The 22,994-nt window shown below is 41.0% G+C and overlaps 1 protein-coding gene across 2 annotated transcripts in view; it reads right to left on the bottom strand.

The window, feature by feature from the left end:
- The window catches only part of WDR93 (WD repeat domain 93), a gene marked incomplete at both ends in the record, with an annotated part of 39,506 nt that overhangs the window by 11,183 nt on the left and 5,329 nt on the right, over nt 1-22,994 (bottom strand). The window contains 10 exons of one of the 2 annotated variants that reach the window (XM_082833078.1): nt 245-308; nt 2,086-2,299; nt 2,630-2,749; nt 3,800-3,886; nt 4,460-4,530; nt 6,158-6,329; nt 9,816-9,900; nt 12,836-12,874; nt 15,647-15,762; nt 17,762-17,840. In XM_082833078.1, the coding sequence (XP_082689204.1) occupies nt 245-308; nt 2,086-2,299; nt 2,630-2,749; nt 3,800-3,886; nt 4,460-4,530; nt 6,158-6,329; nt 9,816-9,900; nt 12,836-12,874; nt 15,647-15,762; nt 17,762-17,840 (1,047 nt within the window). The remainder of the gene's footprint in view (nt 1-244; nt 309-2,085; nt 2,300-2,629; nt 2,750-3,799; nt 3,887-4,459; nt 4,531-6,157; nt 6,330-9,815; nt 9,901-12,835; nt 12,875-15,646; nt 15,763-17,761; nt 17,841-22,994) is intronic. The other variant, XM_082833079.1, reaches the window with a different exon arrangement.

Below are 22,994 nucleotides of genomic sequence, written 5' to 3'. Positions count from 1 at the left end.
TTCCCAACTCAACTGTGAGCTCCACGAGGGCAGGTGCTTTCTCCTTCATGTCTGTGCCCAAAGCTAGTCTAGTGCCCAGCACACGATAGGCCTTCAACAAATATTGGATTGGCCAAAAAGTTCGTTCGGGTTTTTCCCTAAGGATGGGACAAAAACCCGAACGAACTTTTTGGCCAGCCCAGTATTTTTGGAAGGAATAAAGAATACATTCACTAAAGAGGAATGAGGGGCCTGAGGAACCTACCATGCCGGGTAAGGCTTGGACTGGGGCCACTGCACAGATGGCTTCATCCAGGTGCTTCACAGGCCTATAGGAAACAAGACACACAGACATCCAGACTTGAAGACTTTTCAAGTTTTGCTATCCTCTCCTAGGCATATATCCTGGAGAAATTCTTGTCTATAAGCATCAGGAGGTATGTCAGAGATGTTCACAGTAGTGAAAACTGGGAACAATCTAAATAAATCACTGGTAGGAGAATGCTTAAGTAATTGTGTTACATTATACAATGGGATACAATATAGCAACGAAAATAAAAGAGCTGGAGCTACATACAACATGTATGGCTCTCATGAACCATATCACAAAGCAAGTTACAGAATAAATAGCATTGAAAAACAAGTTGGAGAATATACATAATATGATTCCACTTATAGGTCCCCTAAAATATGCACAGCTAAACAATATATTGCTTGGAGATACAGTCATATGGATGTGGTTAATTCTTAAAGGAAAACAAATGATGAATTTAGGAAAACATAAATAAATAAGTAAATTTAAAACAAAAAGAAAAAAGGGACTTCCCTGGTGGCCCAGTGATTAAGAATCCGCCTGCCAGTGCAGGGAACACGGGTTCAATCCCTGGTCCAGGAAGATCCCACATGCTGCGGAGCAACTAAGTCCGTGCACCACAACTACTGAGCCTGCGCTCTAGAGCCCGTGAGCCACAACTACTGAGCCCACGTGCCACAACTCCTGAGCCCACACACCTAGAGCCTGTGTTCTGCAACAAGGGAAGCCACCACAATGAGGAATGCGTGCACAGCAACAAAGAGTAGCCCCCGCTCACCGCAACTAGAGAAAGCCTGTGCACAGCAATGAAGACCCAGTCTAGCCAAAATAAATAAAGTAAAAAAAAAAAAAAAAACAAGCAATGTTGTAGATTGAAAAAAAAAAGTAGACATAATATTTGGCAGTAACTCCCACTAAAATGGTGGAGTCTATTTTTCTGCTGCTTAAATGTGGGTGTGGCCAGGTGACATGCTTTGTCCAGTGTCAGAGGCTTGGAAAGCATCAGTGAACCTCACTGGCAGGTGGGAGCCCTCAGGCTACCAGGTGACGGAGCCTGAGATGGCCTGCAGGAGAGGCCGAAAGGAAGAGTGCCCCGGCCAACAGCTGCCAACTGCCTGGTACGTGAGTGAGGCCGGCTTAGACATCCAGCCCCTAACCGAGCTGCCAGCTGCCTGAAGGCACCTGTGAGAGCCAAGGCGAGACCAGCCCATAGTGCTGACCTACTGCATCAGAGACTAAACGCTGACTGTTTTCTTAAGCCATTAAGTTGTGGAGTGGTTTGTTATATGTAGCAATAGATAATTAAAAGGTGGTTAACTTGGAGGAGGAGAGAGAAGGATGTGATCAGGGAGAAGCACACAAGAGAGCCTTAACTGAACTGGTGATGATCTATTTCTTAAGCTCGGTGATGGGTACAGTGGAGTTCTCACCCTCCCCCATACGTATGCTAAATACACCTCCTCACACATATTGTACAGATCATTTGCCTGCATAAAACAGTTCACAATTTAAAAGAGAGAGAGAAACCCTTGGAGAAACTGATAAAAAACTTTTGGCAGAAATGACCCTCTTCCTGGTCATGTGGGATATGAAAGATGTCATTTGTGCCATCATACAATTTATATATATATACACCCACATGTAAAAGACATTGATGATCTTGAGAAGCTCACTGGGAAAGTGATGACTAGAGAGAAAGTGGACTCTAGGCTGAGAGATTGTCAGTTTTTTACCATTAAATAGCATCATCTGTCTGGCAGATCATGTACCCACCCTGCCCTCAAGCCACTGACCTCTCCACCAGCACACTGAGGGTGGGTCCTTGGGTCCCTGTGGCTGCCACCAGTTGGAGAGAAGCATCTGTACACAGTACCACACATTTCATTTGGGATTTCACTGGCCCCTCGGGATACATGTTCTGTCCTTTGTGGACTAAGAAGTATTTCAGGAAGTGAATGCTTTGGCAGAAACATCTTTCAGGAAGAGCGATGACCCCAAGAAAGAGTCCTGGAGAAAGTAACGGCACAAGCAGGTCAGAAAAGGGGGCAGAGGGAGGCAGCCGTGGGCGCAGGGTCTGTGACCGGCAAGAGTGTGAGGGGCGTGAGGGCAAATCCAAGCAATGAGCATCCCCCGAGGGTGAAGGCAAGAAACCCCAATGTCCGAGGGGAGCCCCCTTCAGGGGGACCCCTTCTAAGTATTTGGGGGAACCAGACCCATGGAGGGGGGCAGGGTCAGCACTGGAGCGGAGGGAAGGAAGCTACAACGCAGCCAGGTACTGACTCTAGCCATCAAATGTGTATCAGAGGGACGGCGGTATTAGGCAGCGGTGGGGCTCACCTTTGGCTAGGTCCCACAGTGTGAGCACACCATCCTCGCAGGCCAGCACCAGGTAGGAGCAGCAGCAGCTGAGCTGAGACACCGCAATGGGTGCAGCACAGGGCCACACGCCCTCGGGATCTAGTGGGGAGGACACCGCTCACCAGGCTGCCCCCGGACCCCGCCCCCACCCATCACCTCCACCTGGACAATATGAGACCCAGACTAGTCTGCCTGTCTGGACTCACCATCTCTCTCCTCTCTGTGCAATGCTGTCTCCTTCCTCAGGATAATATATATAACAACAAGTTACACCATTATTATACTACAGCTGACATTGAATGAGTACTTACTAGGTGCTAAACAGCGTGGTAGGCACTTTAATGCATCATTTCATTTAATTCTCACAAGGATCTTATGAGGTGGGTCCTGTTAGTACCCCTGTCTTACAGATGAGGAGACTGAAGCAGAGAAGTAAGTGACTTGCCCGAGGTCATATAAGCCTGGTCAGTACAGAAGTTGAGATGAGAAGCCAGGTTGCCTGGGAGAGGGATGGAAGGAAAGAAATTCTTCCCTTGTGAGTTTTTAAACTTTACTTCTGAGATACAACTCTGAAGTACAACATAGTGTACTTCAAGGAATTCTCACAAAAGTGAACTTGCTTATGTAACTGCCTCCATGAGTTTGTAAAAAACAAACCACCACCCCCCATATTTCCTAAGTGCCTTTCGATTTCAAAGAGCTTTCACATACAGAAACTCTGAATTTTGCTATTCACAACAAATGCATGCAGTGGATAACAATGGTGTAATTGAGTGGTTTTCTGTTTGGGATGAGAAAATGGGATTGGGGTGTGAAATGACTGGCCTGAGACTACACAGTTCGCAGATAGTTGTGCTGGGACGGGCCCTCTGGTGCCAAGCCCACCTTCTTTTTACCTTCGTTGTCTAAGGAGCCCTGTGGACCTGATGGGGCTCTGTCCCTATGGACCTGTCATCTTTAAGAAACATGACAGTTCAGAGACAGAGCCTTGGGGTCACATGACAGCTGCCAAGCCACCCACTCTGCCTGCACAGCTCTGGTCCCCTAAAGCCACGCTGCTGTGTCAGTCACGTGCTCTCAGCTAAGCTGAAGAAGGACATGTTCTCAGAGCCCTGAGCTTAGGCCACTCCCATCTCAGCAGTAAAGTACCAACTTTATCCTTCAGCGTTCGGTTAAGTGAATAGAGGAAGAAGTTGTGACTTCCAGTCCAGTGTACGCCAATGACACAGGCTACCCCTGGGAAAGAAGAGAGGAAATGAGCATTACATAAGGAGTCTGGGTGGCCTTTGGTTTGTGTGAAGGGATTTGCCCAAGAGAAAGTCAGTTTGAAAGGGTTCATTCTAATGGGCAGCACCCAACTGAAGGGTGAGCTTCCAGATGAGGGTCTGGGCACCCCCCAGGAGGGCTGTTCCTAGGGCCAAGTCGCCTTCCTGTGCAGGGAGTGCAGGGAGGATGGTCACAACTGTCCCTCAGCTGCTTTCACATCTCCTAGATAATTCATGTCCACTTGGCTGTCAGTGTTTCAAATAACATTTTCTACAAAAGAAATTCATATCCAGAAGCAGCCTGGCAGGACGTGTGTGCACACTGTCCTCTGTGGCAGCTCACTCCCTGAAGACAGTGCCAGCCTCCATATCAAGGAATCTGGGCTCAGGGGTCACAGGTCCAACCAGAAACCATTAAGCTGCAGCTGGCAGCCGACTTTCTACCTCATTCCCTCCCAGCAGGCAGGGTGTGCTGTGCAGAACTTCTCTAGGAGGGCTTGCCAAGCATTCCCCCAAGGTAACGACCTGCTTCACGTTCACTTACCTGGGGGGCTCTTAACTTCTACTGGCATTGCAATTATGCAGCTAGGAAGGAGGAAGTGGAACGTGGCCATACTGGGAAAGAAAGAGACACTGGTCAGAGCCATGGCAGACTCCTTGGCAAGGAGAAATGCTGGCAGTCTTGGTAGTAAGACCAGAAATGGGTAGTTCAGATGGACCTTCCCAGGAGTTCAGGGCCATGAGGCAAATCACATTCTATGTGCTGGTCCTGGTCAGGGCAGGGTAGGTAGAGCGGTGGAAGTTATTCCCAGGCCGGGAACAGCACCCAGCGTGGGCAGATCCCTTCCCCAAGGGATCTTGGGGAAGATCCCTTAATGCCAGACTTGTGTGAAGTGCATAAATGCTCCTATCCTGGGAGCAGTACAACCAGTGGTGTGCTGATAAGTTGGCACTCTTAAAAACAACCCCAAAAAACCCTGATTTCCTGATTTATAGGGTTCCTAGCTTTTTGTGGTATAAATATTCCCACTATGGACAGTTACCAGTGGTTTAATGACTGGCTTGCAAAATTCCTAAATACCTTGCTGGGCAGCACAGCACTGAACCTTACTGGGTTCCAGTTCAGGCCTCAGGTAGTTTCTGTTAGGGCCTAGTCCTGGGACTTTGTGTGAAGTGAGAAAATTCAAGGCCCACTTGACGGCAAGATGAGAGGTTTCACATCCCACGTGAAGCAAGGACATCCCTGAGACCCACAGTAGCTGTGAGGAGAGCTGGTTCCCGAACCTGCTCCACCAGATACTTCAAGGACTTGGGCTCAATTTTTACAATCACTGAGGCCTACCTGCTGACCGAGATTAGAAAGTAACATTTTAATAATTACACATTAATGTATTACATTTAGAAAGACTGGATGCAAATGGAGAAAAATATTAATAGTGGTGACTTTTATTTCCCTCTTGAGGATCATCTGTGCTGTCTAGATAATCAGGAAAACAATTTTTTTTAAGGAGACGCTATCATACAAAAAATTATAAAATAGGGAGTTCCCTGGTGGTCCAGTGGTTAGGATTCGGTGCCTTCACTGCCGTGGCCCGGGTTCAATACCTGGTCAAGGAACTGACATCCTGCCAGCCACATGGTGCGGCCAAAAAAAAAAAAATTCTAAAATAAACTCTACTTCTCATCTCCATAGATGTCTATGCCTTCTTTAAAATCTGTTATCAGCCTTTGTTTGAGCTATATTTAAACAATCTCCATACAACTTTTTTCTAAGGAATTTTTTCTTTTTAAAAAAAATTTAATTAACGTATTTATGGCTGCGTTGGGTCTTCGTTGCTGTGCGCGGGCTTTCTCTAGTTGTGGTGAGCGGGGGTTGTTCTTCATTATGGTGTGCAGGCTTCTCATTGCGGTGGCTTCTCTTGTTGCAGAGCATGGGCTCCACGTGTGTGAGCTCTCTAGTTGTGGCGCATGGGCTTAGTTGCTCCGCGGCATGTGGGGTCCTCCCGGCTGGCCCGGGGCTCGAACCCGTGTCCCCTGCATTGGCAGGCAGATTCCCAGCTGCTGCACCACCAGGGAAGTCCCTCCATACAACTTTTCAGAAGACACTCAGAAAAGTCCCCCAAACCATCGAGAGCTTTGAGACCTTGAATTAATTCAGGTCCTTGGGCTGATTCCTGCCTGCGCCCAGGGAGGAGAAGCTCCCAGGGCGGAGGCGTTCTAGCTGGGCCTCTCCATGGCTCACCTGAGCAGCTCCTCCTCCCACTCCCCATCCAGGTACTTCCTGAAGGTGGCGTTGAAGACTGCCGCCTGCCGCTCCCACTGACTGTCCTTGATGAAGTGATTCTGCCCAGAGCCCAGCCCACAGCAATCCTCTATCTTTGCAAAGACTTCCAGGGGGCTTTTAAATGTGGTACCTAGGTTGAAAATATTCCAGAATTGGTCAAACCATCTGACTTCCTCCTTCCTGATTTCCCCCTTCTCCTCCACGCTTCCTAATTTCCTGCAGAATCCCTCGTCCTCAGAAATCTGTTCTTGCTTTGCCCAGGTGTTCAGTCCTCTTCCCAGCCTCTCCTACTCCACCAGCTCACGGAGCACAGGCAAAGGGCAGCTGCTCTCCTCCTCCCACTTCTCCATCTCCATCCCGCCGCCATTTCCTGTTTCCAGACTACAGAATCTCCAGAGGCCAAGGACATGTTCTCGAGTCACTAGAGGCCTTAGATCACTGTTGCTATCTCCCAGCTCAGCAAGGCCCCAAATCTGCCGTTACTTGTGCTATTCAGCTGCTGCTGAGGACCTCCATTCGACAGTCCCAGCGTCTTCCTGTGCTTACATTTATCCAACTACCTTCCTTTAAAAAAATCTCCTTTCTCTGCCAATCACTTTTCTTATCACTCTCCTTCCCAGTGACCTTGCATTTCCTTCTTTTTCATCTGCTCCTAAATTCACAGTAAAAACAAGTGATTTATTTTCTGGGTTCACAGCCCAACTTTCAGAACTTCTGAAATTGCCCAGGTCCCTCAAGTTGCCCAGGAGTTCTCACTGTGCCCCAGGTTTCCTTCCCCAGAGGCAACCATTGTTATCAGTTTCTTGCATCAATTTCTAGAAAGAGGCCCCTTCTAGATGGCAATATATTATTATATTATATAATATATACAGTATTATATTATATTTTTTAATATGTATTCCATGTACATTTGTATATATTTTATAAACAAATGATAGCATATATCAACTAGCAGTTCTCAGAATGTGGTCCCAGATCAGCAGGAATCTGGCAGGGTTAGAAATGAAGGTTCTCAAGCCCCACCCCAGACCTACTGAAACAGAAACTCGGTGGGTTTTATTTGGGTTTTAACAAGTCCTCCAAGTGAGTCTGATCCAGCTAAAGTTTGAGAATTGCTGTCATACACTAGAACCCTTGCATTTTGACTTAACAAAATGTCTTGGGAGATCTCTTCATTTCAGTACTATAGATCTTCTTCGTTGTTCGTTGCTTATTTTCATTTAGTAAACCTTTTTCTTGTTGTGAAATATAACACATTCAGAAAAGAGCATAAAAATATGTCTTAATAAATTATTATAAAGCAAACATCTGTCTCTACTGAGGTCAAGAAACAGATTATCACCCCTCCCTAAAAGCTTTCCAAGGGCCCTTCTCCAGTCATAACCCCCTGGGAAGAGCGGCAACCATTGTCTTGGCTTTTATGTAATCACTTCATGACATTTATTTTACTTTTGCTACCTAAATATGCATCTAAACACTACAGCTTTGTTTTGCCTGCTTTTGAGCTGTACACAATGGAATTACACAGTGTTAACTCTATATGTGCCCTCTTTTGCTTAATATTGTTTGTAAGATTTATCCATTTTGCTGTGTATAGCTGTAGTTTGTTCATTTTCATTGCTGTATAATATTCCATTGAGTGAACTAAAGTTTATTAATCTGTTCTTTTATTGATGGATATTTTGGTTGTTTCATGGTTTGGGGCTATTGGAAATCATGTCATTATTATCATTCTTGTACATGCCTCCTTGTGCACAGTTACTTGCAGGCCTATCAGGTATACACCTAGAAGTAGGGTGACCAACTTATTCTGGTTTGTGCAGGAGTTTCCCAGTTTTAGCACCAAAGGCCTCACATCCCGGGAAACCCCTTAGTCCCAGGCAAAATTATATTCTTGGTCGCCCTACCTAGGAGTGTAAATGCTGGGTCATAGGATATAACTTATCTTCAACATTACCAGATAATGCTAACCTGTTTTCCAAGGTGGTTGTACTGACTTTCATTGCTAACTGTAATCTATGGGAGGTCTGATTATTCCACATCCTTACCAACTTGGTATGATCAATCTCTTTTAATTTTAGCCATCCTGGTGGGTGTGGAGTGGTATCTCATTATAGTTTTAATTTGCATTTCCCTGATAACTAATTATGTTGAGCACCTTTGTATATGTTTATTGGCCATTTGAATAATCTCCTGCCTGTTTTATGCTGAATGATCTTTTTCCTAACAATTTGTAGGAATTCTTTATATAGTCTGGATGTGGACCATTCATAAGTTTTACATGTTTTGCAAATATCTTCTCCCAATACATGATTTGTTCTTTCATGCTCTTAATGAGGTCTTTGGATGATTATAAGTCCTCAATTTTAATGTAATCAAACTTATCAACTTTTATTATATATAAGTACTTGAGTTTTGTTTAAAAAGTCTTTCCTTACCCAGAGGTCATAAAGATATTGACTTATTTTCTAAAAGTTTTATTGCTTTGTCTTTCATATTTACTTCTATGATTCATCTGGAATTTCATTTTGTATATCATGTGAGGCAGGGGTCAATATTCACTTTTGTTTCCATATGGACAACCAGCGTCATTTACTGAAATGACCATTCACTACTCTGTAGCACCACCTCCGTCAGGTATCAAGTGTCCATTTATGCTTAAGTTTGTCCTGGCCTCTCTATCCTGTTTTATTAATTTATTTTTCTATCTACTATTTCTATCTATTTATATTTCTGTATTTTATATATATTTTTATTATTCACTCATCTCTTTTTCTACCTTGTCTTAATTACTGTGGCTTTATAATAAATCTTGATGGAGCAAATCATATCACCATGTTCTTTTATAAGAGTGAATTGGCTACCCTTGGTGTTTTGCATTTCTCTCTTTGTTTTTAATGGTTGTAAAGTGTTCTGAGTGTAACAGATTTATCTAACCAGTCTTTTGCCTCGATAAATAGCACTGCAGTGAACATTCTTGTAGGTATATCTTTGAATATATGTGTGTAGGTATATAGGTATATCTTTGAATATGTGAATATTGAGAGGATAGACTCTATGTCCTGTGTCTACAGTGGACTTCCCCCCTGCTCCTCTTAACCAGCTCCCACTTATTCTTCAAAACCTTCCCATATGTCCCTTCTTCTGATAAAGCCTCTGCCTATTCCCTGGGCAGAGTTAGTTACTCCTTCCTCTATGTTTTCATGGCCCTGGATGTTCCCCATTGTTGCACTTATCATATCCTACTATGGTGGTTTCCTCCTATTCTCCCTTGGTACACTAGCAGCTTTTAGAGCACCGGAGATGTGTCTTACTCATCTTTGTGCTTGGTGCAGTATTGGCACTGATGAATGAACTAACACAGGAATGTAGGAATGAATGAACTCCACTAGCACTTGGGAAAGATGTCTCTTTCCTGATATCCCAATTCTGTTAGTTAACTGTATCCTTGTAACATTTATATTTTTAATCTTTAGGTCTCAGAGCTTATGAATTAAAAAATTAGATATTGCTGCCAATAAATGGAAAAGATGGGAAATGTGGAGAAAGGCAGAGAATGAAAAAACTAATAAAGCAATGGCAAAAGGAAAGAAAGTATTCATTGAGTTATACCTACCTGCAACTGGTTTGGGTGGTTTGATTTTCATTATGTAAACTGGAACACTCAATTTAGCATCTCCTCTAAAATAAATGTTTATATCCTACAATAAAGAAAAGGCACAGCTAATAAGCCAACAAAGGAGATAAAACTGTATCATTAAAAACACTCATTTCAAAAGAAGGCAGAAAAAGAGGAATAAGGAAGAAAAACAGGTGGGACAAATAGAAAGTAAAAAGCAAACTGGTAGATTTAAACCTAAACATATCAATAATCACATTAAATATAAATGGCCTAAACACCCCAATTAAAAGGTAGAGATTGACAGATTGTATAAAAAGGCAAGACCCAACGATATGCTGTCAAAAAGAAACTCATTTTAAATATAAAGACACGAATAAAAAATAAGACACCAATATATTAAAAGTATAGAAAAAAGATACATCTTGTAAACTGATCAAAAGAAAGCTGGGGTGGCTGTATTAATATCTGACATAATAGATTTCAGAGCAAAGAATATTACCAGTGATCAAAGAGTCATTGAATAATGATAAAACGGTCAATTCTCAAGGGGAGATAAAATTCTAAATGTTTAGGCACCTAATAGCAGAGCTTCAAAATACAGGAAGCAAAAATTCTTAGGTGTGAAAGCAAAAATAAATAAATCTACAATCTCACAGATTTCAACACTCTTCTCTCAATAATTGATAGAATAAGTAGACAGAAAATCAGTAAGAATGCAGAAAGGAAAGCAGTGAGGATATAGAAGACTTGAATAACTTGGACCAACAACAACAAGAATACACATTCTTTTCAAGTGCACATAGAACACTTACCAGGATAAACCATATTCTGGGCATAAAACAAGTCTTAATAAATTTGAAAGGTTTCAAATTATATGAAGTATGTTCTCTGATCACAATGGAATTAAGTTAGAAACCAATAAAAGGAAAAGAAAGATGTCTGGAACATCTCAAGTATTTGGACACTAAATAACATGCTTCTAAATAATCCACTGGTCAAAAAAGATATAAAAAAGCAAATTAGGAAGTATTTTGAAGTATTTTCAAAAATGAGAATATAACATATCAAAATTTAAAGGAAGCAGCTAAAGCAGTACTTAGATATAAGTTTGTAGCACTAAATGCCTGTGTCATTCTTCAAAGTTCATAAGGTCTTGGTGTAAGCAAGGACATAGGAATGATAAAGGTCGTACATATGAATGATAAGGTCAGGAAACAAATGGGAAAAGAAGGATTACTCAAAAATATTTGTGTGGCAATTGCTATTTTAAAAGAATAGATAAAAGTTGATCTCTTCCTTGCTCCATTCACAAAAGAAACTCCCATGTGTATAAAAGAGTGAAATGTCCAAAAAAAAAAAAAAAAACTATGAAGAGTATTAGAAGAAAACACAGGAGAATTTATTTATAACCTTGAGATAGAGAAAGCCTTCTTAAGTGCAATGGCTGTAAAGAAAAGATTAAAAATTCTGATTATATCAAAATCTAAAACTTCTTTATAACAAAAAGGCACATAAGCAAAGTAAAAAGGGAATCAACAGAGTGTAAGAAAACATATAATAGGCAAAGAATTCACAGGCAATTCACAGAAGATAAAACCTCAATAGCCAATAAAAATATGAGATTAATGAAAACACGAGATGCCATTTTGTTCCATCAGTTTGCACACACAAAAAATTAATATCAAATTTATCGAGGCTGTGGAGAATTACTGATTAAATGTAAATTGTCATGCCATTTTTGGAGGACAATTTAACAGTATCTACATTAAACTAAAAACGCATATATCCTTCAGAAGCACTCGGGTATACAAAGAAGAATTTACAAAGATTTTCATTGCATTATATAAAAGCCACCCTCAATGGACAAACAGCCAAATAAACTATGGTACATCCTTAATAGGAATAGTACACAGGATGTCAAAAGAACAAGGTAGGTTTATCGGACATTGCAAAACTTTGCCAATAAGTTGATTAGTATAAAAATGCAAATTTGTAAGAAAATATATATAGTATGATGCCACTTATATAGAAGAAAATTCCCATAAAATGAAACTATATTTTTCTAAATAAACTGATACCAGAATAAAAATATACACTAAAGTCCTAGAAAACACACACCAAGATAATAATGGTGATAACCTCTGGAGAGGGCTGCTCTATCTGAATTACTTGGCTTTTTCCAGAGTGATGTGTTCACATATTATTTGGATAATTTGAAACATAATGTAATTTTAGAAGGGAAAAAGGAAAGGACTCTAGAAAGAGACTTCCATTTGGAAGTTCACCACTGCCCTTCTGATAGGCCAGAATCCCAAGAGCTAAGCCTCTGGAAAGTATGGTATGCTCTCTGCCTCAGAGGGAGAGCCAGGAAGCTCCAGGGAAGCCACTCTGTTCTCTACGGTATCCCAATACAAAGACAACCTCCAACACCAAAAAAAAAAAATCCCTCAGTTTGGTGGATTGGGCTGTTACTTTGGCAGGGGCAAATTGGATTTCATGAGGCCTGAAGTGTATATGATTTAGGGGTCTTTGTAAGAAAGAGAACACAAAAGTTTGAACACAAAATGCCCATGACCACCCTAATACCACTCAATCTGGGGGAAATTGTGACAGAGGGGAAGTTTGAGTGAGAAGAGATGGTGGTCTTAAGTGATTACGGTTAAAACATGTTACGTTTTCCAATTTTACAAAAGTATGTGGTCATGTGAACATACTGCTAGGGCCCCTCCTATGGCCTTGGAAGGGGCCAGACAAGTGAGGGGCCCTGAAATTTAACCTCCTTTACCTTCAGGGAAACCCATCTCTGAACAAATGACTTGGGTCAATTATCCTCAAGGATAGGGGGCCATCTTCAAGGGAATGAGGCACAAGATTAAGTCACAGAGATTCTGAAAATAGTGCCCTGGTAGAACATTTTATTAGTATATTTGATATTTAAGGTAAATTTCAAATCAAAATAAAAATTCTAACACGTAACTTAAATCTCTTTGGAGATTTTCTTTAAAGTTTCTTACCATTTCTAAATTATCTGCAGTCATGGGATCAAGAGTGTTCTGAGGAGAAAAACGAGAAATTAATTCACAATAGGTTTGGTATATGTTCTCCTTCTTCCTTCAATCCTTTGAGATGCTCTTTCTTCCCCCCAATTATTTTCGTGAGATGTGAACTCATCCTGTAGACATGGAGGACCAATATTTGTGTGGTCTTCTGGCCTGCGGATTTTAACACATGATCCTTGTCCTCTAGGATCTTAAAATGTATTTGGGGAAACAAGAAATCATTAGTGACGTTAAGAGGAAATATGAGTAGAGGGGAGGAGATCAATTAGGAGACTATTGCAAAAATCTAAGTTGAAGCGAATATGTCTGATTGGCAAAATATATCAGTGATGTTGACAATTATATTTAAGTAACTCTAAATACAATTCATAGGACACGAATTACCACTGTAACTGGCATTAGTTGATTGCTTCTCAGTGTATAGAAACAGTGAATTATGGCGAGAAACCACCCCCATTCCAAGGTGATTCTCCCACTTGGATAATAAATTAATCCCTCAAAAAATGTATCTGTTGGGCACCAATAGGATACCATGGGGTTGGATGATAAAAAGAAGCAGAAGCTATGGTCTTAACAACCTAGAAATTTATCATCTAGTTAGGAGAAAAGGACTTCCATGTACAACCAGATAGTATGTGAGAAGTGTCAAAGAGAGGTATAGAGAATAAATTCTGTAAGAGTTTAGAGGAGGAAGGTCTCTGGGCCAGTAACTCTCCCAGGGATACAAAATCACACCCTGCTATGAAGACATTCACTGGAGAGAAAAGGCATTTATTCACAGCCACTCAATGAGCTCGGCATCACTGAGTCTCAATCTTGGTCTCCTATATTAATAATTTCACTAATGCTTTAGCACCTAATACAGTATGTTTTAAAGGCATGCTCAATGAATATTTGTTGTTGTTGATTAAAAAAATAAGTGCACATCAGATAGATGAGAAAATTTTGTATTAGGGACTTCCCTTGTGGCACAGTGGTTAAGAATCCGCCTGCCAATGCAGGGGACACGGGTTCGAGCCCTGGTCTGGGAAGATCCCACATGCCGCGGAGCAACTAAGCCCGTGCACCACAACTACTGAGCCTGCACTCTAGAGCCCGCAAACCACAACTACTGAGCCCGCGTGCTGCAACTACTGAAGCCCATGCGCCTAGAGCCCATGCTCCACAACAAGAAAAGCCACCGCAATGAGAAACCCGTGCACTGCAATAAAGAGTGGCCCCCGCTTGCCACAACTAGAGAAAGCCCATGCACAGCAATGAAGACCCAATGCAGCCAAAATGGAAAAAAAGAAAATTACATCTTAAAATAATATTTACTGAAAAACTATATTTTAAAGAGATGGCATGAAGCCCAGGGATCACATATAATTAAACTGAAATGGTAGAGTTCCTACCTTCTAAGAATAAATGAAGAATGCATGTATTCCTATATAGTGAGTCTCCTACACACAAACGAGTTACATTCTGAAAGCATGTTCGTAAGTCCAATTTGTTCGTTAAGTCCAACAAAGTTAGCCTAGGTACCCAACTAACACAATTGGCTATATAGTAATGCACTGTATAGGTTTATAACACTTTTCACACAACTAATACATAAAAAAGAAACACAAAAAATAAAGAAAACATTTTTAATCTTACAGTACAGTACCTTGAAAAGTACAGTAGTACTGGCTACATCTCCTCTGCTTTTACTCTTGCTTCTGGACATTCTGGGCTTGAAATAAAGATACTGTACTACTGTATACAGTACTGTACAGTAAAGTACACAAAAGCACAAACACTTGTAGAGGATGCACGCATGTGACAATGTACACCAGACATGTGAAGGCACGTTTGCATCTTTGAAAGTTCAAAACTTGAAGGTTCGTATGTAGGGGACTTACTGTATATTTAGAATAACCCTTTTATACCATAATCTGGGGAATTTAGTGGAATGGGAGACATGAAAGGATTATTTCAACCCAGGAGGGAAAAAAATATATCTATTAGAGTCAAAAAAAAAAGACACACTTCCAGAGAAATGCCTGGGAGTGCTCTTGGTGGAGAGGCAACACCTAGACGAGAGAGATACCGGATTCCAACACCTCTTGCTTTTTTTTTCCAAATATATATATATATATATATATGTATATAGAAGTAAAATTGCGTTACAATGTTGTGTTAGTTTCTGCTGTACAATGAAGTGAATCAGCTATATGCATATCTATATCCCCTCCCTCTTGGATCTCCCTCTCTCCCCCCTCCCCACCATCCCACCCATTTAAATCTACAAACAATAAATGCTGGAAAGGGTATGGAGAAAAGGGAACCCTCTTGCACTGTTGGTGGGAATGTAAATTGATGCAGCCACTGTGGAGAACAGTAAGGAGGTTCCTTAAAAAACTAAAAATAGAACTACCATACGACCCAGCATTCCCACTATTGGGCATATACCCTGAGAAAACCATAATTCAAAAGGACACATGCACCCCAATGTTCATTGCAGCACTATTTACAATAGCCAGGACATGGAACCAACCTAAATGTCCAACGATAGATGAATGGACAAAGAAGATGTGGTACATATATACAATGACACCTCTGCTTTTTAACATCTTATTTTAACCACAGCAAATTGATTTGAGAGACATGGGCCAGTGTGCATCTTGTCCTCTCTTATGGCCTCTAGAAGGCCTCCTTCATCTTGAAATTGCAAGGAGGAGTTAGGCTAGATGTGGGTCAAGGGTAGGGAGAAACATATCAGTTGAAAACAGGGATGTTGCCTACCAGTTGCAGCTGTCTGACTTTTTTCTTTGGATTTATGGTGAGTTGGGGGTGCTCCACTTCCTTGAGCCAAGACTCCTTAGGCAATTTATACACATCCAGCCAAATATCCCCAGCTCCTGCATTAGGAAACCAAGGAACCATTGAGCAACTGCAAGCAGGCAACAAGTTTCCCCTGAGAAACGGCCCGTCTTCACAGAACCTCTGTGAAGGTTGGCACAGAGACCAGCAGGCACCCTCAGAACAGCAACTTTGACAAACGGAAGGAGATGTAGTTCTGCAGTGGTTATTGCCAGTCCTCACTCACGGAGAGCTGCAGAGCTCCTCTCCTCAGGCCACTGCCTCTAAAGGAAACGGGCCTCTCACTCACAGCACTGAGGTAACAGTTTTTAACCAAACTGTCTGTGCTGCCTGGTCTCTGTGTTTTCTAGCTTCCAATGGTAAATTCCACTGATGTTTTGTCTCACAGCTATTCCCGTCTGGGGAGGAAAATGGCATATATAGAATCAATAACTGAGAGGGGTATGGCTGAGAAAGGGTTAGAATTGTGAGAGATGCCCCAGAGAATTCTTCTGACCAATATTTGAGGAGATGACAACCCATGGGGTGGTTGTGAGACTATCTCATCAAAGAAACATGCTCAGCTTCTATACTGAACTCCTGCCAACCTGGGAAAAGTTACTTTCCTATGATGGGATTCTGGCTAAATGTTTCCTCAAAAAAGTAATCTATATAGACACGTTGATTTCAGACTTCCGGCCTCCAGAGCTGTGAGAGACAAAATACCTGTTATTTTAGGCCACCCAGTTTGTGGTACTTTGTTATGGCAGCCCTAGGAAAATACTACAGATAGTATATAAGTTTCTTGTGATGCATAAAGCATTATAAAATATGTGTCTTTCTCTAGCACCTAACATATGAGAGGTCTGGGGCAAGAATATACATGGAGGCCCATACTGCATGTCTAAATATTTAAAAATTAAAAATCAAGCTAACAATCATTTGAATAAAATATGTTCTATCACCACAGGAATAAATGCAAGAGGCAAGATCCAACATTGAACGCTAAAAATGGTGGGCAAAACTTTAAGCAGACAATAGTCTCCTTAGAGACTAAAGTTTAGAGACTAAACTTTAATGCTGGGCATAGTCTCAAAGTATCTCCCCCCAGTTTTTTATCAATCACTGTGGAGACTTCAACATGTCTCAAAATTCTTTGATCCTCCTACAACCAGGAAATGGTGTTTACATCCTCTCCCCTTGAGTATGGTTTGGACTTAGAGTATGGAAAGGGAAAAACAGTAGCTCAACTGTGGAGGAAACTGGCAGATCACTTTAACTAAATGATCAAGGTTAACATCAGCAGTAGTGCTATCACATACACCCCTGATATAATAAACAAAAAGTTTCTTTGTGGGACTTTACCCCAAATCCTTAACCCTGGTTGAATCATGAGAAAAAATTCAGACAAACTGAAATTCAGGGACATTGCACAAAATATCTGACTGGTACTCTTCAAAAGTGTCAAGGTCATGAAAAACAAGGCAAGGTCAAGACATCACAAATAGGTATAGATAATATGATGATGACTAAATGCAATATGATATCCTGGATTGCACCTTGGAGCAAAAAAATTAGAAGAAAAACTGGCAAAGCGTGAAAAAAAATCTGTAGTTAATAGTATTATACCAATGTTATTTGCTTAATTTTGACAACTGTACCATGGTTTTGTTAAATGTTGGCATTAGGGAAACTGGGTGAAGGGTATAAGGGAACTCTGTCCTATCTTTGCAACTCTTCTGTAAATTATTTCTGAATAAAATGTTTGGGACTTCACTGGTGGTGCAGTGGGTAAGACCCCGTGCTCCCAATGCAGGAGGCCCGGGTTCGATGACTGGTCGGGGAATTAGATCCCGCATGCTGCAACTAAGAGTCCACATGCCACAACTAAGAAACCCACATTCCGCAACAAAGATCCCGCATGCTGCAAGTAAGACCCCCGCCCCCCCCATAGCCTAAATAAATAAATAAATGAAGTTTAAAAGGTTTTGGAGAAAAGTGATTATCTGGAAGAGATTGCAAATCTGAATCTTCTTAAGAGCCTTTGGTTAATCTTACCTTGTAGGAGGAAGGCTGCAAAGTCCCCTCCTTCAGAAATCTCCATCTTTATACAGGTGGTTTGCTTGCTGGTATCATCCTGAAAGGAAGAGAGATACTGAGAGAGGAAGTTCAGCCTGATGACAGAAGAGAATGTATTTCAGGGCTTTTTGTAGTTCACACCAGGGAAATAAATCCTTTTAAAACTTGAGGCATAAAAAGATGCCTCAAACTGCTTCAAACTTTCCATTTTTGCACAGGAATTGGACAAGATTGTAAGTAAAGAAGTGGAACTCAGTTTTCTGTCTAAAGGGTTTGGGACTTATTTCCTGGTTTCTTAAGTACTCCTGATGATTTGTAGTGATTTCATACTATCTGATCTCCTGGTCAGGTTTGCAAACCCTACAGACCTATGCCACCACTCAGGTATTCAAAATGAGCTGAAACATGTTCTACATGACACTGAAAACTCTGGTAAGTTTCTTGACAAAAGGCTCTGTCTAGGCTACTGTAGTGTCATAGTCTGATTGGGCTGCTAAAACAAAATACCATAGACTGGGTGGCTCATAAACAATTAACATTTATTTCTCATAGTCCTGGAGGTTGGGAATCCAAGATTTCCAAGGATTTCTGGCAGATTCAGTGTCTGGTAAGACCTAGCTTCCTGGCTCATAGACCACCTGCCACCTGTGGCTATGTCCTCATGTGGTGGAAGGGTTGAGGGAGCTCTCTTGGTCTTATAAGGGCCCTAATCCCATTTATGAGGACTCTGCCCTCATGACCTAATCACCTCCCACATTGGGGATTAGGATTTCAACATGAATTTTAGGGAGACACAAACATTCAGTCCATATTAAGTAGAGACTGAATGTAACCCTACAATGAAACCTGCTCAAACTTTGGGCCAGGTGAAAAAGACTCAATGTGTATGGTTGTGCTCTACCTTTAAGGAGCTCTAAGACTAGCAACATAAGGTGGCTAGACAAATTAGGCTGGTGAGTCCCCTAAATTATTTAAGAAGAATGAGTTTTAAACATTTTTAATTTTTGTTTTTCTTTCATTTTATTTTTATTTTTATTTCATTTATTTATTTGGCTGCACCAGGTCTTAGTTGTGACATGCAGGATCTTTAGTTGTGGCATATGGAATCTTTAGTTGCTGCCTGTGAACTCTTAGTTGTGGCATGTGGGATCTAGTTCCCTGACCAGGGATTGAACCCGGGTCCCCTGCATTGGGAGCACGGAGTCTCAGCCACTGGACCACCAGGGAAGTCCCTCACTTTCTTTCTTAAAAAATTGGAGTATATTTGACATACAATATAGTTATTAACAATTTTAAAAGTTTATGCTCCATTTATAGTTATTATAAAATACTGGCTATATTTCCCATATTTTACAATATATCCTTGTAGCTTATTTTATATGTAATAGCTTGTACCTCTTAATCCCATACCCCTATATTACTCCTCCCCACTTCCCTCTCCCCACTGGTAAGCGTTAGTTTGTTCTCTATAATTGTGAGTCTGCTTCTTTTTTGTTATATTTACTGGTTTGTTATATTTTTTAGATTCCACATATTAGTGATATCAAACAGTATTTGTATTTCTCTGTCTGACTTTTTTCATTTAGCATAATACCCTCCAAGTCCATCCATGTTGCTGCAAATGGCAAAATATCATTCTTTTTATGGCTTAGTAGTATTCCTGTGTGTGTGTGTGTGTGTGTGTGTGTGTGTGTGTGTGTGTGTGTGTGTGTGTCTTCTTTATCCATTCACCTGTTGATGGACTCGTAGGTTGCTTCCATATCTTGGCAATTGTGAATAATGCTGCTAAGAACATTGGAATGCATGTATCTTTCCGAATTAGGGTTTTTGGGTTTTTTTCCATTATATACCCAGGAGTGGAATTGCTGGGTCATACAGTAGTTCTATTTTTAGTTTTATGAGAAACCTCCACACTGTTTTCCACATTGACTCCACTAATTTACATTCCAACCAACAGTGTATGAGGGTTCCCTTTTCTTTACACTCTCGCCAACATTTGTTGTTTGTGTTCTTTTTTTGTTTTTAAAGGGCTTTTGTTTTTTGGGGGGTTTTTAATATTTATTTATTTTGGATGTGCTGGGTCTTAGTTGCGGCACACAGGATTTTCATTGTGGCATGTTTAGTTGCAGCATGTGGACTTCTTAGTTGCGGCATGCATGCAGGATCTAGTTCCCCGACAAGGGATTGAACTCAGGCCCCCTGCATTGGGAGCGCAGAGTCTTACTCACTGGACCACCAGGGAAGTCCCTGTGTTCTTTTTGATAATCATCATTCTGACAGGTATGAGGTGATATCTTTGTGTGGTTTTGATTTGCATTTCTCCGATGATTAGTGACGTTAAGCATCTTTTCATGTGCTTGTTGGCCATCTGCATTTCCTCTTTGGAAAAATGTCTATTCAATTGTTCTGCCCATTTTAAAATCAGGTTGTTTGTCTTTTTGATGTTGAGTTGTATGAGCTATTTATATATATTGGAAATTAATCCCTTGGTTGCATCATTTGCAAATATTTTCTCCCATTCTTTTCATTTTGTTTATGGTTTACTTTGCTGTGCAAAAGCCTTTAAGTTTAATCAGGTCCCATTTGTTTATTTTTGCTTTTATTTCCATTACCTCAGCAGACAGATCCGAAACAAATATTGCTGCGATTTATGTCAAAGAGTGTTCTGCCTATGTTTTCCTCTAGGAGTTTTATAATATCCGGTCTTACATTTAGGTCTTTAATCCATTTTGAGTTTTTTTTTTAATATTAAAGAATGTTCTAATTTCATTCTTTTACATGTAGCTGTCCAGTTTTCCCAGCACCACTACTGAAGATACTGTCTTTCCTCCATTATACAATCTTGCCTCCTTTATCATAGATTAATTGAGCATACATGCATGGGTTATTTCTGGGTTTTCTATCCTGTTCCACTAATCTATGTGTCTGTTTTTGTGCCAATACCTACTATTTTGATTACTGTAGCTTTGTAGTATAGTCTAAAGTCAGGAATTGTGATTCCTCCAGCTCTGTTCTTTCTCTAAATTGCTTTGAATATCCGGGGTCTTTTGTATTTCCATACAAATTTTAAAATTATTTGTTCTAGTTCTGCGAAAAATGCCATTGGTATTTTGATAGGGATTGCATTGAATCTGTAGACTGCCTTGGGTAATATGGTCATTTAAAAATATTTTTATTTATGTATTTTAATATCAATTTGTAGGTTATAGAAATTTCAAATGTACTTGAAGACAAAAAATAGTATAATGAACCCTATGTATCCATTACTCAACTTCACCAGTTATCAATAAATGACAAATCTTGTTTTATTGTCTCCCAACTTCATTAAATATTTCTATTTAATTAATCCTAGTTCCTTAATACCACCTACTATCCAGTCTGTTTTCAAATTTCCTCAATCTAATAAATACCTCTCCACAACTGGTTTGTTCAAATCAGAATTCATGTGTAACTGATTCACTTTGCTGTACACCTGAAACTAACACAACATTGTAAATCAACTATACTCCAATAAAAATCTTTTTTAAAAAGTCACTATCAAAACTGAGAAATCAGGATTCAAATGAAGTCCATGTATTGTATTGAGTTGGCCAAAAAGTTCATTCGGGTTTTTTGTAACGTCTTACGAAAAACCTAAATGAACTTTTTGGCCAACCCAATATTTCGTTAATTTATCTCTTAAGTCTCTTTTAATTTATAACTGTTACCCTATTTGTTTTTCTTTTCACCATTTTTTTGTTGAATAAACCAGTTCATTTGTCCTGTGGAATTTTTCACTTTCTGGATTGGACTGATTGCATCCCATGGCATTGTTTACATGTATTTCCTGTAAACCAGCAACCAGTTCTAGAGGTTTGATTAGATTTAGGCTCAATTAAAACAAAAGGCCAGAATACTCCACAGGTGTTTGGTGTCTCCCTCCGGCATCATATGAGGAGGCTCATAATAGCTAGCTGTTCTTTCTTTTGCTTTTTTTTTTTTTTTTTTTTTGCGGTACGCGGGCCTCTCACTGTTGTGGCCTCTCCCGTTGCAGAGCAACAGGCTCCGGACACGCAGGCTCAGCGGCCATGGCTCATGGGCCCAGCCACTCCGCGGCATGTGGGATCTTCCCGTACCGGGGCACGAACCCGTGTCCCCTGCATCGGCAGGCGGACTCTCAACCACTGCGCCACCAGGGAAGCCCTGTTCTTTCTTTTAATAATGTTCATGGTGATCGCTGACAAGAGGTGTCATCCTGGCTCATCAGTTATAAAGTCCCCCATCAGCACTGATGGTCGTTACCTAGACCATTACTCTGCAAAATGGCTACAAAACTGATATCCCCCAATTCTATCATTCCTTCTGCATTTGTTAGAATTCTTCTATAAAGAAAATCTTTCCATTTTTCCATCATCAACTATTTGATTACCCTGAAATACAGCCTATATGGGAAAGTCAAGATAAATGCTGATGCTCTCCCTAATCAGTTTTCAGAATACTGAGTTTGTACCCTAGCAAATTCCAGAGGTAATAATGAAGTCCTTAAAAAAATATGTAATGAATTAACTTTTTTTTTAACACTTTTGGTGTGTTCTAATCCACCAACACTACTTTTTTTTTAATGTCCCTGTCAAGTTTGGATATCACAGTTTTGCTGGTCTCCTAAAATCAGTTGATGAGTATTCCCTGTATTTTTTTTAGAGAGATTTCTTTTTACATAAAAGTTAAAAACAGTTGGGGCTTCCCTGGTGGCGCAGTGGTTAAGAGTCCGCCTGCTGATGCAGGGGACACAGGTTCGTGCGCCGGTCCAGGCATGCCGCGGAGCTGCTGGGCCCATGAGGCATGGCCGCTGAGCCTGCGCGTCCGGAGCCTGTGCTCCACAACAGGAGAGGCCACAACGGTGAGAGGCCTGCGTACCGCAAAAAAAATAATAATAATAAATAAAATAAAATAAAATAAAAACAGTTAAAGGGACTTCCCTGGTGGCACAGTGGTTAAGAACCCATCTGCCTATGCAGGGGACACGGGTTCGACCCCTGGTCCGGGAAGATCCCACATGTCACGGAGCAACTAAGCCCATGTGCCACAATTACTGAGCCTGCCCTTTAGAGCCCACGAGCCACAACTACTGAAGCCTGCATGCCACAACTACTGAAACCCACGCTTCTAGAGCCCGTGCTCTGCAACAAGAGAAGCCACCGCAATGAGAAGCCCGCGCATTGCAACAAAGAGT

The sequence above is a fragment of the Leucopleurus acutus genome (assembly GCF_964270905.1).
Source record: "Leucopleurus acutus genome assembly, chromosome: 1".
Taxonomy (NCBI): Eukaryota; Metazoa; Chordata; class Mammalia; order Artiodactyla; family Delphinidae; genus Leucopleurus; species Leucopleurus acutus.
This window is presented reverse-complemented; position numbering and strand designations above follow the sequence as displayed.